The following is a 21,287-nucleotide window of genomic DNA, read 5'->3' as shown; positions in this document are numbered from 1 at the left end:
TTGGTTTTGGTCAACTTAAACCAGACTTTTGAATGGTTTGTAAGTTTTAATTCTAGTTTATAAACTGTTGTGAATGTGTTGTTTATATTGTATGTGCATTGTGAGTATTTGGAGAAGGAGGCTGTTTTTTCAGGGCTTTCTGTTTTCTTTTGGATTTAATAAGATTTAAGTTTGAAATTTCCTATGGTACCTGATATAAAGAAGTTATAGGTGTGCTTCTGGGGTGTCTGGCTTTGGTTAGTTTGAATGAGACCTATAATATTTTTAAAATTTATTAAATTTCATTCTATATTCTTTGGAAAATAGTTTTGTTTAGCTACATGTTTTTTTGGACAGTTTTCCCTGTTTTCATTTTGCATTAAAGCAAATAAACTAATCTGCAGAAAAGACTGATCTCCCAGGGTTGCAGGGAATATTATGGATCACTGAGCATGCAACCTTCCATGTCCCTTATCACCAAGATTTGATATCCTTTTAAAATTCATTTTCTATTGGCTTTGCAACTTTAATGCTAATAGTCCTCTTCCTGCTCAGCCAGGTCTGTGCCTCAAATGGAAAGAACTGGGACTTTAAACAGTAGATTAAAGCTGGTATTGATGTTTGCCTTTTCAGATGCTTGTTTATTGCATCTGCTCCAGCAAAAACTAAAGTAAAACTGCTATGAAAAGAAGAAAGGCTTCAAAACTAGCAAGAAGTCCCCAGTCCCTGAGAATTGCCCACAAAGATGTTTGATGTGACTGAGAAAAATATTTCTCTGAGCAGAGTATGTGGGTGTCAGTGAGGATGCATCTGTGGTAGTTAAAGTTTGTGCTTTTGTTCTCTTTTGATTCTAAACTGTTTTTCTTTTGTAAGTTTCGTGGTTCTTACTAAAACTTTTGTGGTTGGAGGTGTTCATTCCTCTAAAAGAGCAAGAGTGCTATTTTCAAAAGGTGACAAGTACTAGGCTCAAAAATTGATGTTTTGACAAGTGATCTCAAAGCCTGATTTTTATTCATTATACCTTTTAAAATTATGTCTGCTAATACTGGCTCTGTTTTTTTTGCTGAGAAGAATGTATTTATTTAAATTTTTATGGCCCAGAACTGAAGATACTGTAGAATAATTTTCTTCAAATAGGATGCTCCAAGTCCCATCCAACCTGGCCCTGAACCTTCCAGGGGTGGGAGATCCACAGCTTTTCTGGGCATCTTGTGCCAGGGCCTCAATGATGATGAGGACCACTCCTCTGGAGATGGCTGGGAGAAGGAAAGTGTGCTTTGCAAGCAAACATTTTAAAGATATTTTCCCCAGTTTTCTTTCAGTACTAAATCATAAATTGTTTTATGTAGGAAAAAGCTGACTAACTGAACACAATGTAATCTTAAATTGCATAATATGTGTCTTCATATTTATTCTTTATCTACTTTCCAATATTGGTAAGCTGAGGGGAAAAATTCACAGTAAGTGGAGATAACAGGTCTCAAAAGAAAAGTTTTCATTTTCAAGCTTTATAGAACCTCTTTTATGGAGTATTGATATCTTAGTGAGTCTTCTTTAATGTCAGCTTAAAGGAAATAAGAATATATCTTTAATATCTTTAAACCCAGTGTAAAGAACACAGTCCCAGTGAGAGGGGAGCTGTGTTTTAAAATGTGGTTTATGCTGCAATGGTACACAGGGATCTGCTTCAAATATTCCCTGCCTTACAGGATTCACAACTGAACAAAAATGTATTTGATAGAAACAGATGCCCCAGCTTCTAAATTTCAGTGCAAGAACACAGCCTCACACCCATCCGCTGCTGAGTGAACCTTTAAACAGGAGAGGGAATGGGGAGGCTTCAAACCTCCCTCAGCTGGATAGACAGGAAAATTCAACATTGTGGGGTGCAAAAGTCAACAATTAGTATGAGAACAAGGGAAAAAAGGAAAGAAGACTTGTGAAAAAGAGACCTGATTTTTGTCTTGATAGTCTAACTTCATCAAAGTGACAGGAACTGTGATTTTGTTAATACTGCACCCACCAAAGTCAATGGAATTGTTATAATGAAGAGTAGAATTAAGCCCAATATCTTACTATTTGAAAAGAAGAAGGGTTTTTTCAGGGATAATGCAATTTAACATTTTTTAATAGCAATAGTAGTTTGGTGAGAAAAGTTTAAAACAGCAAGAATGGTTTTTGCTGTTCTCACAAGCACATTTGACTCTTCTTATGAAATCCAATTTTGAAAAATCAATGGAATTGCTAAAGTGTACTGCATCCTCTCTGCCATAGAACACGTTTTGTCATATTAGCAAAAAGCCTGGTTGTTTTTTCTTTGTTTACAAGCCCAAGTGATTTGAAAAAAAAACATGATCAGTTCCTGTGGAAAGGGTCACAGTTTCTGGTAACTGTTTCTGGGGCCTTTGTGTTGCTATTAAATGGAATTCTCCCTGGAAGGTCTGGTCACCACAGGCTGGTCCCAGCCACAGGGAACACCAGCCTTACACACAGTGAGCAATATTTCTCATTGTAGATATCCTGGGGATTTAGGAAATGGATTATATTTCCTTTGAAAAGTCTAAGATGTAGTTTTTACTTCATATAATATTTTAATTTGTTTACTTTAATTTATGCAAGGACATCATCTATTGTGCCAACACACCCTGATGGCTCTCTCTGCATCTTATCAGCAAAACACATATTGAAAATAGCAAAAAGTATTAATTTACTTGACTTCCTAACAGCCCTTACATAATCATTATGATCTGGAATTTTAAGATCATTGAATTGATTCAAGTGGGAGAAAAGTATTTACTTCAGCCAGGATGCTCCCATACAAATGCTCCAATCTCCAAAACAGATTGGAGTTTGATGTAGACAACTGAAATGCTCTGTCTCCTTTCACCTGGGGATCCTGAAAAAAAATAAGTATTTTCTTTCAATATCTTCCTCATTCTTTGTCTTTGAAAATGAGAATTAAGCTTAAAAATAAATCACAGTTACACAAATGGTGAGATTTTTATAATATGTACCTGACCTTACATTCCTGGTCTGATCAAACCTCTAAGCTTATTCTTCCAAGGGGGAGAGGCATTTTCCATTGGAAGACCCAGCCTGAGGAACTGTAATAGCTGACCTCATAAATTCGCTCATTATAAATAAATTTTAAAAAATATTGCGTGCTTTAATTCATATTATCTAATTACAGCACATGAACAGGACCCAAAGCAGACTGCTGAATTCAGAAAGGTCTGTGTAACCACTCTAAAAATACCAGGGTGTAGCAGATGGGTCTGGGGGACCTGTGTGGTTGTGGTTCACAGCTCTGAAAATGCAGTTGGGTTCACAGCCCCTCTTAATATCACCACTGAAATGTATTGATATGAAAATGGGATCTCTGTCAGTGTGGAAGGTGAACATTCCCTTCTCACCTTCTCACCATCATTTTTTGCTGGCTTTGATTTCTTTGCTGGTTAATTTTTTTTCTCCACAGAACTTTCCACGTAGAAATTTAAACTTCAAGTGTCATTACTTCACTGAAACTAATTTGTCGTTATTACTCCTCATTACCTTTTATCTTGTAATTGCTCTTTAGAGCTTCATACAATCTGCATATTACATTACTCTATTTGTGCTTTACCAGTCCTGATATTTTTTAATAAGCAACATGGTCAATATATACAAATGGTAAGCACCAGCCCGATTTGCTATCTGCTGTAATTGGATTCTGCCTTTAATTACAGGTGGTAATGACATTTTAAGCACCTTATACAGGTGTTGGGGGGAGGGTGGGGGTTATGAAATGTTAAGCAACATTAAGAAATTCTAAGCTGCTGGAGTGCTGCCAAGTTTCAGAGGTGCCTTTCAGCTCCAAATAGTGATTTCCATGCGAGGATAATTATAGCTCTGGCCACCTGGACTGCTCCTGTTGGAGTCAGCCAGAACAGAGGAGTGAACTTGTCTGCAAGCCACACTTCCCATCTTCTCTCTTTATTTCTGTTTTCATTTTAAATCACTTCAGATATACCATGGCCTGTGTTTTGATTCCCAAAAATACTGCAGGACTCATCTTTTTGGGTGTGTCTGCTGGCCAAAACCAGTGGCGGAATACATTGTTCTGTATTGGCAGCCTAGCTGAGGTTGGGTGACCTTGGAAAATATATTTGAATTATGTTGATGGCCTCCTTGATCTTGGGGGAGTTTTAATTCACATCTATAATTCCAGCCTGAGAAAATTAGACAGAGATTTGTTTTGGAACTGATGGGAAAATATATAGCCAGCAAAAGGAGTTGCCTCCTCTAATCTGAGAGATTTCAGCCATAGCAAAATAAAATTTTAAAATTTGGCCTAAGCAAGCCTCCTTCATTACTCCTGCAGCTTCTGCTGGAAAATAACTTTTTCCTAGCAATAGCCCTTAAAACTCAGCATTTCTGAGATCAACACTCATTCTCCTGTTTCTTCTGTCCTGACTTTTTGAAAAGAAAGTGAAAGAGACAGCACTTTTATATGTCCTGCAGGAACCTAATTCAGTTCTTAATTTCTCCTCCTTTCTTTCCCTTCCTGTAGAGCCCCCACTCATTAGTCACAAAGCTCAGGGGCTTATCCCACCTGTGCTGATTTCCTGGGCTCTGCCAGCCAGGCCAGGACTCCTGAGCTCCCAGGGATGGGGCTCAAGCTGCTCTGGTTGGAGCACACAGCTTTATTTCTGAGATTTATCTTAATTCTTCATCTCTAGTAACCAGTTCTGGAGTGAAAGCCTTTAGTGACATGAGGAGGACCTCGGTTCTGAGCACCTCCAGTCCTGTGAATTGACATTTGAGAGGCTGATTGTTGCTGTGTGGTGCTGCTGGGTTTTTCCCTGGAAAGAGGTGTCCCATCACCCATGGACCTTGGGATTTGTAGGGGAACAGCCCTGGGGGTGTTTAGCCTGGAGAAAAGGAGGCTCAGGGGGGATTTTATTGCTCTCTGCACTGCCTGAAAGGAGGTTGTACCTGGTGGAGAATGGTCTCTTCTCCCAAGTAAAGAGCAACAGGACAAGAGGATCTTGGTGCTGTCATCACCAAGAGATGTTTAAATTGGATATTAGGGAAAATGTATTCATTGGAAAGGTGGTCAGGCATTGGAACACCAGGGAGGTGGTGGAGTCACCATGCCTGTGAGTGTTCAAAAAACCACCTCAGGTGTGACACCTGGGGACATGGTTTAGTGGTGAAGATGGCAGTGCTGAGTTAAGGGTTGGACTCCATGATCTCCCAGATCCTTTCCAATCCAAATCATTCCATGCTGTCTGTGTAAAACATTTCTGCATGGGAGATATGAAAACAAGTAAATAACCTTAAATATATTTTGAATTAAATTCAAAAAATCAAGAACAGCTAAAGGTGAAGCTCCCATGGAGGCTTGCCTTGATTGACTGTACCAAATTATCTAGATGACCTTTTCTTAGTATTATAATGTCAGGGTGATTGGCATGCCAGAACTAAGATTTTATTTCTCCTTGTAGGGGATCAGACCTCAGGCTGTATGTATAGTTCTGCTTTATATTTCATTCACAAGATCAGATAATTTCATATATATGCATACATATATATGTATGTGTGTATACATATGTATGTATGTATGCATATATATATGTATACATATATGGTATATATATATGTATATATATGTGTATGTATATATATAACAGCTTCTCCATTTTTGTATATATAGAAAAATATTCTAAATCACTACTAAATTATTTAATAAGTAGTCCTTAATAATGGACCTCAATGCAGCTCATTCCACTGATCCACTCTAGACAGTTGCAGCACTTTTTCCTCTCCGTAGTTAATGTTGAGATGAATTTATTGTGAAGTTTTCTCCTAACTTCTCTGCATTTATACCAAAGACAAGGGAGAATATCCTGAAAGTTAAGCATGCCAGTTATTACCTTGGTTTTAATTTTTATGGGTTGTTTTATTCTCAATTTTTCTCTAGCTCAGGAAAAAGCATTGTCTACACAAGATGGCCCAGCACCCTGTCCAGCTGAACATTGAAAATGTGCAATGCAAAGGCAGCAAGAGGCAGAAAAAGCAGTCAGGGCAGAGGAAGGCAATGAGAGGAAGGCAATGGTTTTTGGGGGTGTTTGCCACAGCTGATGTGTGCTTGTTTTCCAGTTCTCACCTCCCTGTGCAATCCCAGGCTGAGCTCTGTTCTCTCTCCTTGTTTATATTCGATGTCACAGCAAGAAGACAAGGTGCCATTAGCTTTTACTTGAAAGGTCATATTGAAGCTATTATCCTCTCATCTGAGAGATTTCAGCCATAGAAAAATTTTAAAATTTGGCCCAAGCAAGCCCCCTAACCTCTCTGTATCACAGAGAAATAAGTTAAACATTGAATTGTATGTTGGGCAATTGCTTCAAAATTGCTCAACTCACTTTTCAGTCCCTGGTGTCAGTTTTTCTCTGTGTGAAAGATAATTAATTCTTCCATATTTGGGAAGTTATTCTACACATTTTAGCCTGTCATTAACAGAAAAAAGGATGTCAGGATATATTTTAACTTCTTTAAATCCATGCACTGAAGTAATGTTTAATGTGAAGAATATGGGTGATCCCATCCCTGATAATAAATGCATTGGGGTGTCAGATGTGCCACTGAGCTCCTGGGCCTCACTGGAGATTTGGATGTCTCAGCTAAGCCATGGTGACTGACCCTATTTGATGGTTTTGGCAGGGTTACTTGTTCATTTTGTCACTTTTAATTTTGTGTTGTTACTAGTATAGTGTTTGAAATTAGGTTCAAACTTTATTGCCTCTTGAACAAAAAAAAAAAAAAAAAAAAAGACATATCTCTACACTGTTTACATGAATATTGACCACAAGGTGAGCAGGATGCTCCTCTTTTTTTTTTTTTTTTGTGTGAGAAGCCTGCTTGTCAGCTTGCCAGTGATAGATCAGATGTAAAGAAAATCACTTCTGCAAAACCAATTTGCTAAGGGGCTTGTAAAATCCATTTTTAAAAAGTTACTGAGGCAAAAAAAAAAAAGCACGAAGGACCAGCCAACCAGATATTTTGATTGGCTCCTCAAGGTCAAAACCTGATTACTAATTCATCAAATACCTTACTGGTAGCGCCGCTTGAAGAGCAAACAACTCTGTGCAGATGTTCTGCCTAATAATGCCAATATGAAAAGAAGGTTTTAGTCACTGCCAGCATGGAAAGAAGGTTTTACTCACCGCCAGTATGGAAAGAAGGCTTTACTCACCGCCAGTATGGAAAGAAGGTTTTACTCACTGCCAGTATGGAAAGAAGGCTTTACTCACTGCCAATATGGAACGAAGGCTTTACTCGCTTTTGGCAGAGCTGCAGTGGTGGGAGCTGCGGCCTGCAGGGCAGTGGCAGGCCAGCTCCGTGCAGGGACACTGGAGAGCAGCGAGGATCTCCTCCCAGGCAGCAGAGGGCTGGTTTCCAACAGGGAACTCTCCCTTCCTGCTCCCCAGCACTCTCCTTTCACACTCATTTTCCAAAAGGGCGACCAGTGGCCTCGCCCAAGCCGCGTCATCTTTGAGCTGCAGGTCCAACAGGCAAATATTGATTGTCTCATCCAGGTGTTTGGCCAGGAGGCCTTTGCATGCCAAGCCAATGGTGGAGTTTGCAAGAATTTGGTGGCAAATCTCCCGAGCTTTGGTGACAGTCAGGCCATTGGGAGTGGGCCATGACAGTGGAATTTTCATCCGAACCCCTTCAAAATAATCCTCAGGGAAAAAATATGCAAAGCTCTCGGAGTGTCTCTGGGCTGGGCCATGCACTGGGTGAAAGGATGAAGCCTTGTAGTGCTTGTCTTGCCTTTTTGCTTTCCTTAGCTCTCCTGATGGTTTGGTAAAGTTAATGGATCTGTTGCTATTCACGGAAACATTGTGTGGGAGGGGCTTTAGTGGGACCTCGGGGCTTCTTCGCTTTTGGAGTGATTTAGAAAAATATCTTTGACCAAAAGCCTTGGTTGGTGATTTCCCATCTTTTCTCAAAGTTGGCTCTGCTTCTGCGTGAGTGACAAACTCAGATGTAACATCCAGATATGGGATTGCAAAGCTGAGGTCCACATGGTCATGATGGCAACCAGAGGGCTCAGGGGAAGGAGTCTGAAAGGCAAATTTTGTGTTTGCCACGGGCACAGGCTTGGTGCTCTCCTTCTGGCATCTGCAGAAACTTTTCCTTTGCTTCCTCTCAGAGGGTGCTGGAGTCTTGTCAAATAAACTCTTCCCTGGAGGAATTCTGATTTAAAAATAGGAAAGGATTAGAAGAAGAAAACTTCCAACAAATTAGTCTATCATAAAAGAAAACTTTCATTGAGGGTAGGGTAAGCATAAATTACCAATCTAAAAAAGTACTTGAAAAAATGCTTAAACTTGAAAAAAGTTTAACCTGTTTTCTTTAGTCACTTTTACACTGCCCTTCTTGAGTTGTCCTGTGTGTTTTCTAGCACTTCATGGAGACTTTTTGTACCAGATGTTTAAGTGGTTTGCTGGAGCATTGCCCAACTGCTTGTCTTCTCCTTGCAGGACTTTCTCTGAGGTGCAGGTTACCCTTTGTGTATTATACATGAAATAAGGCCTTGGATTTGTCCCTGGATGTCACAGCTAACTCTTGGAGAATGACAAAAAAGTCATATTTGTTTCAAATCCTATATTATGAAAATCATCTTTATCTATGTGCCTGATCTGTCCTCTAAGATGTATATTGCTAACTTTTTTCTTTTAAATGTCTTCCCCCATTTTTTTTTCATACTTCATTTCATTCTTTCCTTCTACTAGAGTTTTCTCTGATTTTTTTTTTCTTTCAACACAAAACAGTTCTCTATTGATCATAGGGCTAAGCTATCATATAAGCTGAGATGATTCTCTTCCCCTTTTTTAAATTTAGTCTTTAATGATGGATGAACTTCTAGAGACTTCAGTTTGAATAAACAGCTATGATTCAAGTTTCTTCAGAAATCTCATCTCTCTTATTGATCTTGTTTGTGCAGCACAAGAGGAATCCTAGAACTTCACAGGAAAGGATATGTTTCTTGTCCCAATATTTTGCAGCATGTCATTACTGGAAAAATTTGAAAGAGCACCAAAAATTAAAATTATTTTGGCACTAATTTTGTATTACAGCCAGAATGTTGGGGTTTCAGGAAAGGGAAAGCATTTGCCAACATATTGGAGCCAAACACTAGATACTGTTGTTGGAAACTGTAATTGCCTTTATCCAATTTGTTAGAAATACATTTTAAATGGCACATCTGATATTACCATTTTGATCATTGACACAATCATGACTTTAAAACAGAACATCTCAGTGACAATGGCAAAATGAACCAATTTCTCCTCCTGAAACATGAGCACAATCATTTATATTTTGCCCAAAGTGTGGGCTCAGCAGGAGACAGTATGAGACAAAAGGGTGGTTTTCATGCTCATGGAAATGCACAAGCTGTTCTGCACTTCTCTATAGTCTAGGAAAATAAAATGGTTTTGGTGATTGAGAGATTTGTCCTTTGAACAAAACATTTTAGTGTCAGAATGAGTGTCCTTCACGCTCCATTCCTCTGGTTCTAATAGAGGGGTTATCTGCCCCTGAAGCTTCCCTGATTCAGCATCAAGTACATTTAAATCTAGACTAGGGCAGCAGAAGAATATCCTAATTTGATATAATAATACATAAATTAGAGGCTATTGTAAGTATTATTTATTTAATAAAAAAATAAATCAACCACATAAACTGGTCCAGAATCAGGACAGAAACTTAATGCACCAATGAAAATTTCACTAAAATGAAAGTCTTTTGCTTTGATGTCTTACTGAAACAAAATCCTCTGTTTATCCCACATGAAACCAATTACCTTCTTTTGGTCAGAACACAGAACAGAGGTGTATGGTGTGGAAAGAAAGGAAACCCCACTTTCCTCACAGCCATGCATGTACAGCTGCTCCTCAGTGAGCTCAAATGTGCCCTCTGTCCCCTGCATGAGATAACCAGACTGTCATTCCTCTGAGCCACCCACTATAATCCAGGAAGAACTAAAGAAATTTTTTTTTCATCCAATTGAATTGGATGCTATTACAGAGAAAGTTTCCAGAATTTAACAGCATTTCTGCTGGTCTCTTGGCGTATTTTTAAATGTCTGAAGATTCTATTTTGCCTACTTAAATCACATGTTTTAAAATTCATCTCTTCTCTGGTTGCTATTTAGTGGCTGGGAAGATCTGATGTTGCTTTACTGTTTAAAAGTTGTGTTGGAAAGCTGGTGTGTAAAACTGATCTGTGCATGCAGGGCCCTGCAGCTGCTTGAGAGGGGTGGGAGCCAGGGAAATCTCTGAACTGCCAGATGGTGGGCACTCAGATGGCTTCAGGTGCTGGAGAAAGCCTAGCATGCTTTCAGGGTTATTTAAAATGAAATTAAAAACAGCAGCAGAAAAGTCACCCTCTAGGGTTTGTTTTTTGCTGGGCTGTTTCTCAGTGAGTGGATCAGAGAATGATCCAGTGTCTTCTGGAGGTGACCTCAGTTTCTCTGTTGGTTTGGTTTTCCTCTACAGGTTCTGAAAGGTCCTTGAGAATCCATCCTTGGGAGCAGTGCAAGATGAAACTCACCACCCCTCCTGCCCTTCTCACTTAGCAGGAGCTTCTCCCTTCCCTGAAGAATCCCCATCACACAGCCCTAGAAAACTCCTCAGTGTTTCATAACTAAATTCCTTTGCACTGTGCTTTGGCTTCAGCTTTTTTCAGCAAAATTGCTTTGAGCAAGTTCTCCTAAGGACCTTTTAGCTCTTTTTTGGGGCAGTGAGTTATTGGTTGGTTCTTGCACCAAGCTATTTCTCCATCTGCATTCCCAGAAGCAATCTCTGACTGATTACCCCATTATTAGGATGTTAATGATGGCTTTTGAATTCAAAATAGTAGAATTTATAATGACAGGCCAAAATAGAGATTAGATAGCCATTACTTAGGCCCACTGAATAGAACTAGAATATGAAAGAGGTGCTTGTTTATTTTCTGAAGTGTAAGAAGTCTAAAATTTGTTGCTCCTATAGGACTGTGCTGAGCTCCCATGTACAGATTAAGTGCTATGTTAGTGTTTTGCCTTCTTTTTCCTTACTTCACAAACCAGGCTACACAAGCCAACCCATTTTGGTTTTAGGGACGCCTATTAGGCATGTTTGAAGTTCAGCAACAGGAATTAAAATGTAGGATAGGGATAGGGACAGGAGCAGGGATAGGGACAGGGACTGTGACAGGGAGATGTCAGAGTTACACTCCTGTCTGTGTTTCCAGATAACTGTCCCAGAAAGTACAAGTTTTCAGAGCTCACTGTCATTATTAGTAGAGTTGATATTAGGTTTTAGCATGGTACATATATTACCAGACTTTGTCAAAATGTAACATTTAATCTATACTCACATGTTGTAATTAGCATTCAGGAATAAAAGAACAAGAGAAATATGAAACCCTTAATTAATCCCTGTTGTCATCTACCTACATTTTCAAGGGTGGGTGAGAACTGCATTTTTTTTTTTTTAACAGCTAAGAGGGATCTTAACACAGCTATTAACATGGCATCACTTGTGAACATAAAACTTCTCTCTTGGAAACTGCTGATGTGTTTTGTGCTGACTGAAGATTAAGCCCTGTGCTGCTGGGATGGAGATGGGTCTTCAGGCTCCTCCCTTAGGTTAGGGAGATCTCTCTGTCAGGCCATTAGGGGAGTCTGTAATGAAATAAACCCATCAAGGCCATTTGGAACACTGCTAAGTGTAAGAGCCGAAAAGAGGGATGCAGGACTCTAGGTGGCTCTCCAAAATGTGATTTATCCCATCCAAGAGGTTACAGCAGCCCAGGGTTGTGGGTGACAGAGCCTGTGCCCACAGCTGTCAGCTCCAGCTGCAGGCAGGCCTGGAGACCCCTTGGTTTTGGTTACAATGCATTATAGACTTTTCTTTGCTGAGCATCTTAATATAGCAGAACCAATCTATACCTTAACTTTTATCTATAGCCTATCATAACTACTGTAATTACCATATTCAGGTTACTATTCTCCAATCACTAAAAGTTAGTACAGTTTAAGCTAGAAGTTGTTTTTCAGTTTTCTTGCAGTGGAAAATTCTGAGACCTTTTTTCTACTTGCAACATTTGCTGACTTGTTTGCCTGTGCTATCTTTATGCTTGGTAAAAATATCTTCTTGTTTGGGGTGGGTTTATCTTTTGCTCTAAGCCATAAAAACCCCTTCTAACTAACACACCCTTTGCCTCCTTGGTTGTCCAGTAAAACTGGCTCAGCAATTCTTTTCTTCCATATCAAAACTCGCTTCCATCTCTATTCCTTCTTCAGATTCTACATTCGAAAATCTTTCTGCTAAGCATCTGTGAGACCTTCTTGTCAAACTTTCCTCCTTCCCAACAGCTAAGAGCATCTCCTGGGTGGGATCTCTGTGGCTTTGTACCTCCACTCCTCTACGAAGTCTTCCTCAGGCACGTTGTTGAGGTCGTTGTGAGCCATCCCATCAAAGAGGCCACACAAGCCCCGGGTGCTGTTGAAGTCCCTGCCCGGTGTCCTCACTGTCACTCCCATCCCCCTCTCGCTCAGGTCCGCTCGAACAAACGCCCCAGAAGGGAACAGGATCTGAAGAGGCAGAAAAAAAAATTAAAAAAAGCTAAATAAAATAAATTTTAAAAAAATTAAAAAGTGAATTGAAGCTCTTACCAAGATAAAAAAGTGAATTGAAGCTCTTTTTATGCAATAAAAAACATCTCTTTCTATACACTAAAATTTCAAAGCAGGATGTTAGCGATGGCAGAGGTAATTTAAGACCACTTAGAAACACTATAAATATTTATTTTGTGCTGTTATTTAGCTTGCTTTCAGATTCCATGGCATTCATATCTGATAGCATCACATAAATATATAACTCCATGAGTACTTTCTTCTTAAATTAATATTTGCATCCATTGAAGTTTTCCCAGTGGTAAGTTACCAGCTAATTTTTGAAGTGACTTCCATGACAATAAGGCCACCCTTGTGACTTGTATTTTAATAATTTTATAATAATAAATTTTTTTGAGAAACTGCCAAGATTGAAAAATATCTTCCTTCTGAACAACTGTTTCATTTTCCAAGGCCGGATTATCCAGGAAATGATTGTGTTTTAAAGTGGATAAAGCAATTTTCTCATTAAAGGACTAGTGGTAGGCTTACACTGACCTTTAAAAGGATAAAAAATCCTAGCAGGGTTCAAAACAAGAAGTAACTGTGTGGATAATGGATTTTTCAGATTGCTTTACTAACCAAATAATAAAAAGAAGAAAAAAAAAAGCAAAAAGAAAATATCTGTTCAGCTGATTTCTTTTTTTATTTGCTGTATTTTTACAGGTTAAAAAAACTATTTGAAAATTTTCTGAGCCTGGAGAGGGAGCAGGAACATGCTATCCTGATAAGTAGCATTAATACTTTCTTTTTATGCAAAAGTAAATATTTTCAGTTAATCTTAAAAAATGCATTAGAGTTGCAAACATCTCATTATAATAATTTCAAACGAATTATTTTCCCTTTTTAATTGGCCTCTGCCTAAATATAATTTATTCATCCAAATAAAGTCCTTTGTTTTCCTTTATTTTGGGTGGGGATTTTCTGGTCCCTTTGAAGTTCCTCCCCATCAAATCTACTCATACCTGTGAAGTTGTAACAAGCTCATATTTTTATTCTTGTGCTTGAATCCAGGGTTTGCTCAGAGTTTGGCTTTACTAAATTACAATTCTGCCCATTTTAGTCCCCCATTACTTCAGGCTTTTTCTAGCCTGCAAGTAAAAACTCTTGCAGTCAGAATTGCCTGAGCTGCTCAGCCTTCTGCGCTGTCCAGATTAATATTTTGATTTATTTTGGGAGTTTGGAGGGCTCTAACCCTTTCCTATCCTGCTGCCCTGGGCAAGGCATCTCACCTGGATGTAATGCTGCTAATTGAGGCTTCAAAGAAGGTTTTTTGAGCCCTCAGTTTGCAGAGTTATTCAGTGACTGCCTGCTGGAAGCTGGCAGTGACCCAACCACCCAACTTTGCGTGACCCAACCACCCAACCAGTTCCTGAGCTGCATGAGGATAAGGATGGACAAGTGCTGGGAGGATTGGGATGCACCCCACTCAGTGGTGTGCTCAGGGATCTTGTTCTGTGCTGCACAGTTCCTGTAGATTCCCACTCAGCTCGCAGCAGGATCCACATTGTGTCCCCAGCCTGCCCTGATTTGTTTCCCTGGGTTTTACCTCAGGTGTAAATGAGAGTAGGGATTCCTCACTAAGATTATCCTGGTAATAAAGCAGTAATTATATTGCATTCAGTTGCAAAATGAAATGACAGCTTGATTCCTGCTTTTTCTCTATTCTATAATTAACAGACTTTCAATTACTGCCTTCCTGAGGTCTATTCCAAGTGAGATCACAAGGAGAGCCAAGCACAGGCACTTCCTGCATCATTCTGGCTCTGCTGTGGACCGATCTTCATCCAAAACATTTCATAGCAATAAGTCTTGATGATACAACTCTAGGATAAAATTATCTTCTTGGCCATAATTTGCAGCTCTTTTCTTTACCAAAACCCCTGCTGCAGCCTGCTCTTATTTTTCCAGTGATTTCAGTCTATTAGTGTGCATAAGCAATACTTATGCAAAGCAAGTTGTGGCCATATATTTGTTTAGGCAAATGCTTTATGTTACAGCAAATGTTGCACATTTACAGCCCATTTTCATAGCTTTTGGGGGCTCTCTGGCTCTGACTAATAGTATCTTATTGCTCCACTCAAAAACTCCATTACTCTGCTACCTGAGATCTTTCCTTACATATTTATGTCTTGAGCTCTGCAAAGAAATTTGCTTTATGTGATGTGGTTGGGTAGTGCCTGGCATAAGCAAACATGGAGTGCTGCAGAGAGTAAGCAGTGCTATCAGAACTCCGCTGCGTCGCCAAAATTTTCCAGGGGCATTTTTTTTGTTTGGTTTTACACTTTGCTAAACCAACACTTTAACCAGATACTTCCCTGCCTCTCATTTTCCTGCTGCAGGCACTCTGATGGCTTCAGATATTTTCTGTCGGAGCCCAGGACATCCCTCTGGGTGCCCTGGATGGCTCGAGCCCCTGCCAGGGGGCTCAGAGACTCTGGCATGAAACCAAAGAGACCTGTGGCTTTGATTTTAACCCATGGAAAAAATTACCAACTTTATATGTGGATTCTCAAGCCACGAGAGTTTAAGTAGAATCATAATTTGTTACAAGTTAGAAAAGTAGATTTTGGGGTTTTTAGAATGGGGAGGATTTGGGTGTGCCTTGTCCTTATTCTTTCTTCTTCTTAGCTTCCATCTTCTGGGTGATGGTGGCACTTTTGGATTGGTTTAGAGTAGAGAAAGATTGTCTAACATAGGTGATAGGTATTGGAAAATTATTGTAAATAATGTACACGTAGTTTCTGGTATAAAAAGGTAACACTGCCTCAGGGGTGGGAGTGTGCCACGGACTGACTTCTGGACAGACCTCAGCAGGTCAGGAAAAGAATGTGTTAGATAACAAAGAATAAACAATCTTAAAACCACAGCCAAAGAATCCTGACACCTTCTTCAATCTCGGGGCTGGGAAAAGGAGATTTTCTAACACTTCAGGGTCATCTTAACCACAGAAACCCTGAGTGCGACTTCATTGATAATTCAGAAATATTAAACGTGTGTTCTCAAAGCGCAGCTGCCACCAGAGCGCTCAGCCATCCGCGCACGTACTGTTATTTTCCTGCCTCCGTAAGACTTCAGGATCTTGACTTGCGGCGATGCCTCGGTGCTCTTGACGGTCAGCTGGGGCCTGCTGTGCTGAGAGTGGCCATTGCAGGTGTCCAGCACCACGGTGTCACCCCCTTCTCGTGCAGCCACGCCGCAGTTGCAGGCGGTGACGGAGAGGTGGCCGCCGCAGTCCCACTGGCGCACGTGCACCTCGAACGTCCGCGACGCGCTGCGGCTCAGCAGGAACGTCCCGATTTTATCGCTGTCATAGCGCCTAAACCACCACAAAGAGACAGAACCAGACAGGGTTAGACACCCTCAGTGTTGGGAGATCGTTGGCTATTGCACAGCAGTGCTCCGTCATTAGAGCAGAGCGCTGGCTGGCCTTGGAGGATGGAACCACGCGCACGTGGGGAGGAGTTTCTCTGGCTCTGTATCCAAGGGAACGCCGCAGCAGTTGTTGGCTGGAAGAGCCTAAGGATTCCCGTGAAAAGCAGGAGTTGTGCCCCAGCTGCTGCCATGGCAATGGGCGTGGATAAAAAGGGTAAACATTTGATGTAAAGCAAATGGGGAGAAGTTTCCTGCCTCCCGGTCTTAATGAATATATTTTGGTTCTAACTGGCTGATTTTAGAGCGTGATGTTCAAAGGGAAATCAGTGCTCAAATAACCTCTTCCATGACTAATCACCAAATTTTACAAGTCTGGCTGTGGCTAGGTGAAGGCTTCCTGTGAAAATCTGGGATTCGACTGGAAGCCAGCTAAAATGAAGTTTGTTCCTCCCCCTCAATGATTTGCCCATAAGCACAACTTTCACACTCAGTGGATCAGCAATCAGCGTGGAGAGCAATTTAGGACTCTCATTCTTTTCTGTAAGGAACGTCTCCAGTCCATGTGGGTGAGGCCAAGAGCAGGATAACTTTAATAAATTTGCAAGTGTTTGGTCTCTGCATGAACCCTCTGGAACCTCATGGATTTCCACAACTGAGGCCTGTGAGAGGACCCTCTTCTGCTTGTTCTTTGTGCTCTCACTCCATAAACTTGTCTCATTCTCCCTCTATTTTATGCTGTTATATAAAAGGAAATAGTAGCCGTATACTTAATATATGTTGCTGATGTTTTCTTCCTATAAGCCAACAGCTTCCATCTTTAAAAACAATGGATTATTCTGCTTTCTTTTAAGGCACTGTGATTAGTTTTAAACTCAATTTTTATGAAATTAACTAATGTGGAAACTAAACTATAAGCTCATAATAATAAGCTTTATTATTTTCTACAATAAAAAAAACCATTAAAAGGCATGTAAAAAATGCTTCTGCCAAATAACAGGATTATTTTTAAAACAGTGCATACAAACATCCACATTGTTTCAGGCCATTAATGTTTCTTACGCAGAGGAGCAAATGGCTTATGAACTGTGACTTTTTTACATGTATATTTCTGTTTTGTTCCTCTTCAGAAAAAAAAAACTATAGATAACTTTGTAGCTTGAAACAAAGTAAAAAATTTAAACTCCAGCTTCTTTTCTCTGATAGAAAACACATCTGACTTTATCCTTCATCTTGAAAAACTTAGGTTGGGCATAAAGTGATAAGATTTTGAATGGTTCTGTCTCATCTTACTTTCTAATCAGATACATAAATCCTGTATTACGCTGCATAGATGCTGCTGCTAAGATTGATCAGAACTAAGGACAACATAAAAAAATAGATAATCTCTTTAAACCTCTAGTACTCGCTCCATTTGGATATCTTTGTGGGGGAGAAAGAGGATATTTTATGAGAGCACCTTCCTCAGTTTCCTTCTACAGGAACAGCTTAGAAGGAGAGGTGTTTAAGGAGGCTGATGGGAAATCAGGCATCAGATTGGCTGTACCCAGACTAATCATCTCTGTCTGGTAGAGAAGGCTCTTTTTGCATATGCATATAAATGTCATTGCAGTCAGGGGAGCTATTTATTGCTTAATAATCACTGACAGTGGACCCAATCCAACCCTCCTGGAAGTCACTCTGAGTCCTTCAATTAAGTCATGGCAGAGATTGCACAAACCTGCACCGTGCCTAAATTAGAGCTTTCAGGAGCCTTCAAATCAGTTGGATGGATAATTGGATGTAGTCAGGTAAACTTTTGTGGTGTTTACACAACTGTAATTGTGATAATGATTCTTTGGACAACCTTGGAGTTGCCTGTAGTACTAAATGCCTGAAGTAGGCTTAGAGCAGCTTTTGCAGGAGGGAGTTCTGTGGGTTCCTTGTGAACCAGGCACTACTGTTTGTGTCTAAATCTCCCTCCATAGTGCCCTTCCCCATCCTGCTCCCCTGAGAGCCTGCAGCAATGGGCAGATGGGGTAAAAAGGGGTTCCCTCCCTCCCCCTCTTGTAGTTAGATTGTTTTCCAAGGGGAGAAGCAAGCTCTTGTCCTGGCACAAAGTCATGGCTTGAGTTATGCTCTTTATCCAGTAATTATAAAACACTCCTGAGTGCTTGGTTATGGCAGTGAGCTTCTCTAGGAATAATTTCTGTTGGTAAATCATAAGAGAGGGACAGATATATGAAAACTTCTCCCTAGTAGTGCTCAATTAACTCATACCCTGGTCTTTCTCTTCACCAAGCTGCACTTGCCCTTTGTATTTATTCAGCGTGGTCATTCCTGAAGATTTTCCACCACAGCTTTGCCACAAAATTATTTGACTTGTTGGCATGACCCTCCAGGCTCCTTCTTTCCCTGCTACTAGGAACAATTTCATGGCAGGCTTGACCCCATGAAGAGTTGGGTGATGCTGAAGGATGTTCTCTGCTTTCATAATGTTCAACCCATCACGTTGCTGTCAGAGCAGATGTTGGGTTATATTCAGCAGGCACTGGATGCCTGGGGACAGCTAAACTGCTGCAGACTATCCAAACCCCAGCACCTGGCAGGGCTGCTCATGCCCAGGACTGTGCTGTGGGCTCCTATGATGAAAGCAATTAAAGCCAACCAGAAAATGGTGCAATTTCCTTGGTGATAATATTGTTGGGATGATATAGATTAGTGAAAATTTTTGAGAAGTCTGAAAAATCTTTGGACATTTTTTTGGTTAGGTAAAATGCAAAATAACATAAATGATGTATATAGATCCCCAATCAAAAGAATTTCCCCTTTTTACTTTGTCCTAAAAGGATTTTCTGCATATTTAGTTTTAAGCTAGTACTTCATATTTAAGAATCTGCGATTTATGGCATGAAAAGCTTTTATATTTATAATGTGCCATAACCAGTAATGAGGGCCATACTTTTGCTTTACCAGGCTTTCACATTTGTTTAATTTAGAAGGTACTTTGCTATAAAAGGAAGTGCTCTCTCTGGATTTTAGCTGGTATAATTAACGTTATTTCACATCTACGCTCCAATATACACAAATTGATTGTGCTTATGCTGTAAAATATGACACATTCTTCTTTGATTTTCAGTCACTGCCTTTGGTGAAAAGAACGAACAGATTACAAGATAAATATTCCTACAGACATGTATTAGCAGGAGGCACAGCAAAGGGGAGCTATTAAGGAGTGGGAGTTGGGTATTTCAGTTGTCTAATGAATAGCTAACTACATCAGATGTAACGTGAGCTCACTATGTCAGATTAAAACCATTGGAAACATCACAAAAAAAATTAAAAAATTACATTGGAATTGGCCATTTCAGGAAGAAAATTGCACTGCCAATGAGAAATGCACTTCCAGACTTATGATTTTTGTACCATTTTTCAATTTTACAAATGTATTTAAATAACTATTTTTACTGAAGGTAAATTTTAAAATTTTAATGATTTTCATTTAAATTTTGAAACAACAAAAAGGTTCTCATTTCAAACACATTTTCCCACCAGATTCCTTTACATGAAAAAAGGAGAATGCTTCCCTTCCAGACCCCTGTGTCAGCTTTTGCCTCCAGATTATAGTTTTGTAGCAGGACAGAGGCAGGAATTGCTTTCCTCACTCCTTAAAGACAGAGCTTTAAAAATCATTTGCTAACGTGGTAACAATTTTTTTTTGGATAGGTAGCCAGAGAATTTGCTTAACTGATGTGTAATAAGGTAGCCTAATCATTGTAATAATTGAAAGAGAAATTATTTACAATAATAAATGGGAATATAAGTAGGAGTAATGGGACTGTGAAATAAATGATGGGTAGGAAACTTGGCTGAATACCAAGAAGTGATACATCTTAGGGAAATACCCTGGTTATTGAGATGGACAAAGCCCCATCAGCGTGGCTCATTTAAAAGTGCACTGGACAGAGCAGGGATGAACATCTGTCTGTCCACAAGGAAAAACCGGCAGCTTTTGAGGGGCCAAGTGATCCTGGGTTTTTCCTCTTTTGAGTTTGTGTGACTCTGAGGCAGGATGACACAGACTGATGGGCTTTTCCAAACTCCCTGGGTCAAAACAGGACATAAATTGCTTAGAAGCATTTCTGTGTGATATCAACAATAGGACTTAAAAATTAGTTATTCAAATAAAATTGCTTTATTTGGTTTTAGACCTTTTTTTTCCCCCATGGAAGTAATGCAAAAATAGGCAACATGGCTGGAAGGGTGTCCCCATTCCAAGATGTACTTTCCAGCTATTTATAACTCCCAAAACACAACAATCTGACAGATCACTGCCTGTTCCCAGCCCTAAATCAAAAGGGAGTATTTTAGAATATAAATGTATGGAGAGGTTTAAAATAATACTGGTTGATCTAGTTTAATATCCCAGAGTTTAAATAATTGCAGCTACATGAGGTATGAGAATATCTTTGAACTTCATGCAGCTCTAACGAAGCTTACAAAGCAAGAAAAGCACCCAAACTTACATGAAACAAGTTCCTGGCCACATTTAAATGCTGTTCAACAAAGCAGAAGGGGGTCTGGGAAACCATGGATGAGCAGAGTTATCTCCTATCTCAGAATTTACATGAAATCTTTGTTAGAAGCAGAAGTATAACCTTTAATGGAGTCACTGCCTTTCCTACTCACATTTCTTCAGCAGATTTCTCCAGCTTTGACATAATTTCAGATGCCACCTCCTGTTGTACTGAAACTGGGATATCAGGAGGGCAGAAATTCCCACCTGCCAAGTCCTTGTGGATGCTGGGCATCCAAAGTCATTGTCTGTGCCATCAGGAGGTCAATGGCAGAATGACAAAATTGGAATGTAATCTGAACTATTTGCAACATTGGATCAAATGTGCCTGGTGCAAATTTTAAAAGCTTTCAGTGATGCCAATTAGCTGGGATAAACAGATTAATGAATGATTAGGGGAGTTAAATGTGGAAAAGTTCTGTACAGTTCAGGTCAGGCTGTCAAACACAAAGGCACCACTTTGGCTCAGTAAGTCTTTAAGCAGCTTATTGCTGGGTGATACAGGAGGACATTTGGACACTACAGGAGGATGTACAAGTTTATTTTTGCATTCTTCTCCTGATATTTGACACTAATAATTTCTGCACTTTTTTATCTGAGACATTAGAGCCATCTTTTGGGGGTTTTTTGGTTGTGTTTCTGATTGTCAACTCCAGCTGGACATAAACCAGC

At 39.8% G+C, this 21,287-nt stretch overlaps 1 protein-coding gene across 1 annotated transcript in view; it reads right to left on the bottom strand.

Annotated features, from left to right (window-relative positions):
* Window positions 1-21,287, bottom strand: part of LOC134420958 (von Willebrand factor D and EGF domain-containing protein-like) — a 173,135-nt gene that overhangs the window by 79,844 nt on the left and 72,004 nt on the right. Inside the window, exons 9-11 of the mRNA XM_063161349.1 lie at window positions 15,737-16,007; window positions 12,429-12,607; window positions 7,301-8,220 (exon numbers count right to left, since the gene is read on the bottom strand). Coding sequence (XP_063017419.1) covers window positions 7,301-8,220; window positions 12,429-12,607; window positions 15,737-16,007 — 1,370 coding nt within the window. The remainder of the gene's footprint in view (window positions 1-7,300; window positions 8,221-12,428; window positions 12,608-15,736; window positions 16,008-21,287) is intronic.

Source organism: Melospiza melodia, chromosome 8, assembly GCF_035770615.1.
Source record: "Melospiza melodia melodia isolate bMelMel2 chromosome 8, bMelMel2.pri, whole genome shotgun sequence".
Taxonomy (NCBI): Eukaryota; Metazoa; Chordata; class Aves; order Passeriformes; family Passerellidae; genus Melospiza; species Melospiza melodia.
The sequence above is the reverse complement of the archived record's forward strand: the minus strand, read 5'-3'. Positions and strand labels throughout refer to the sequence as shown.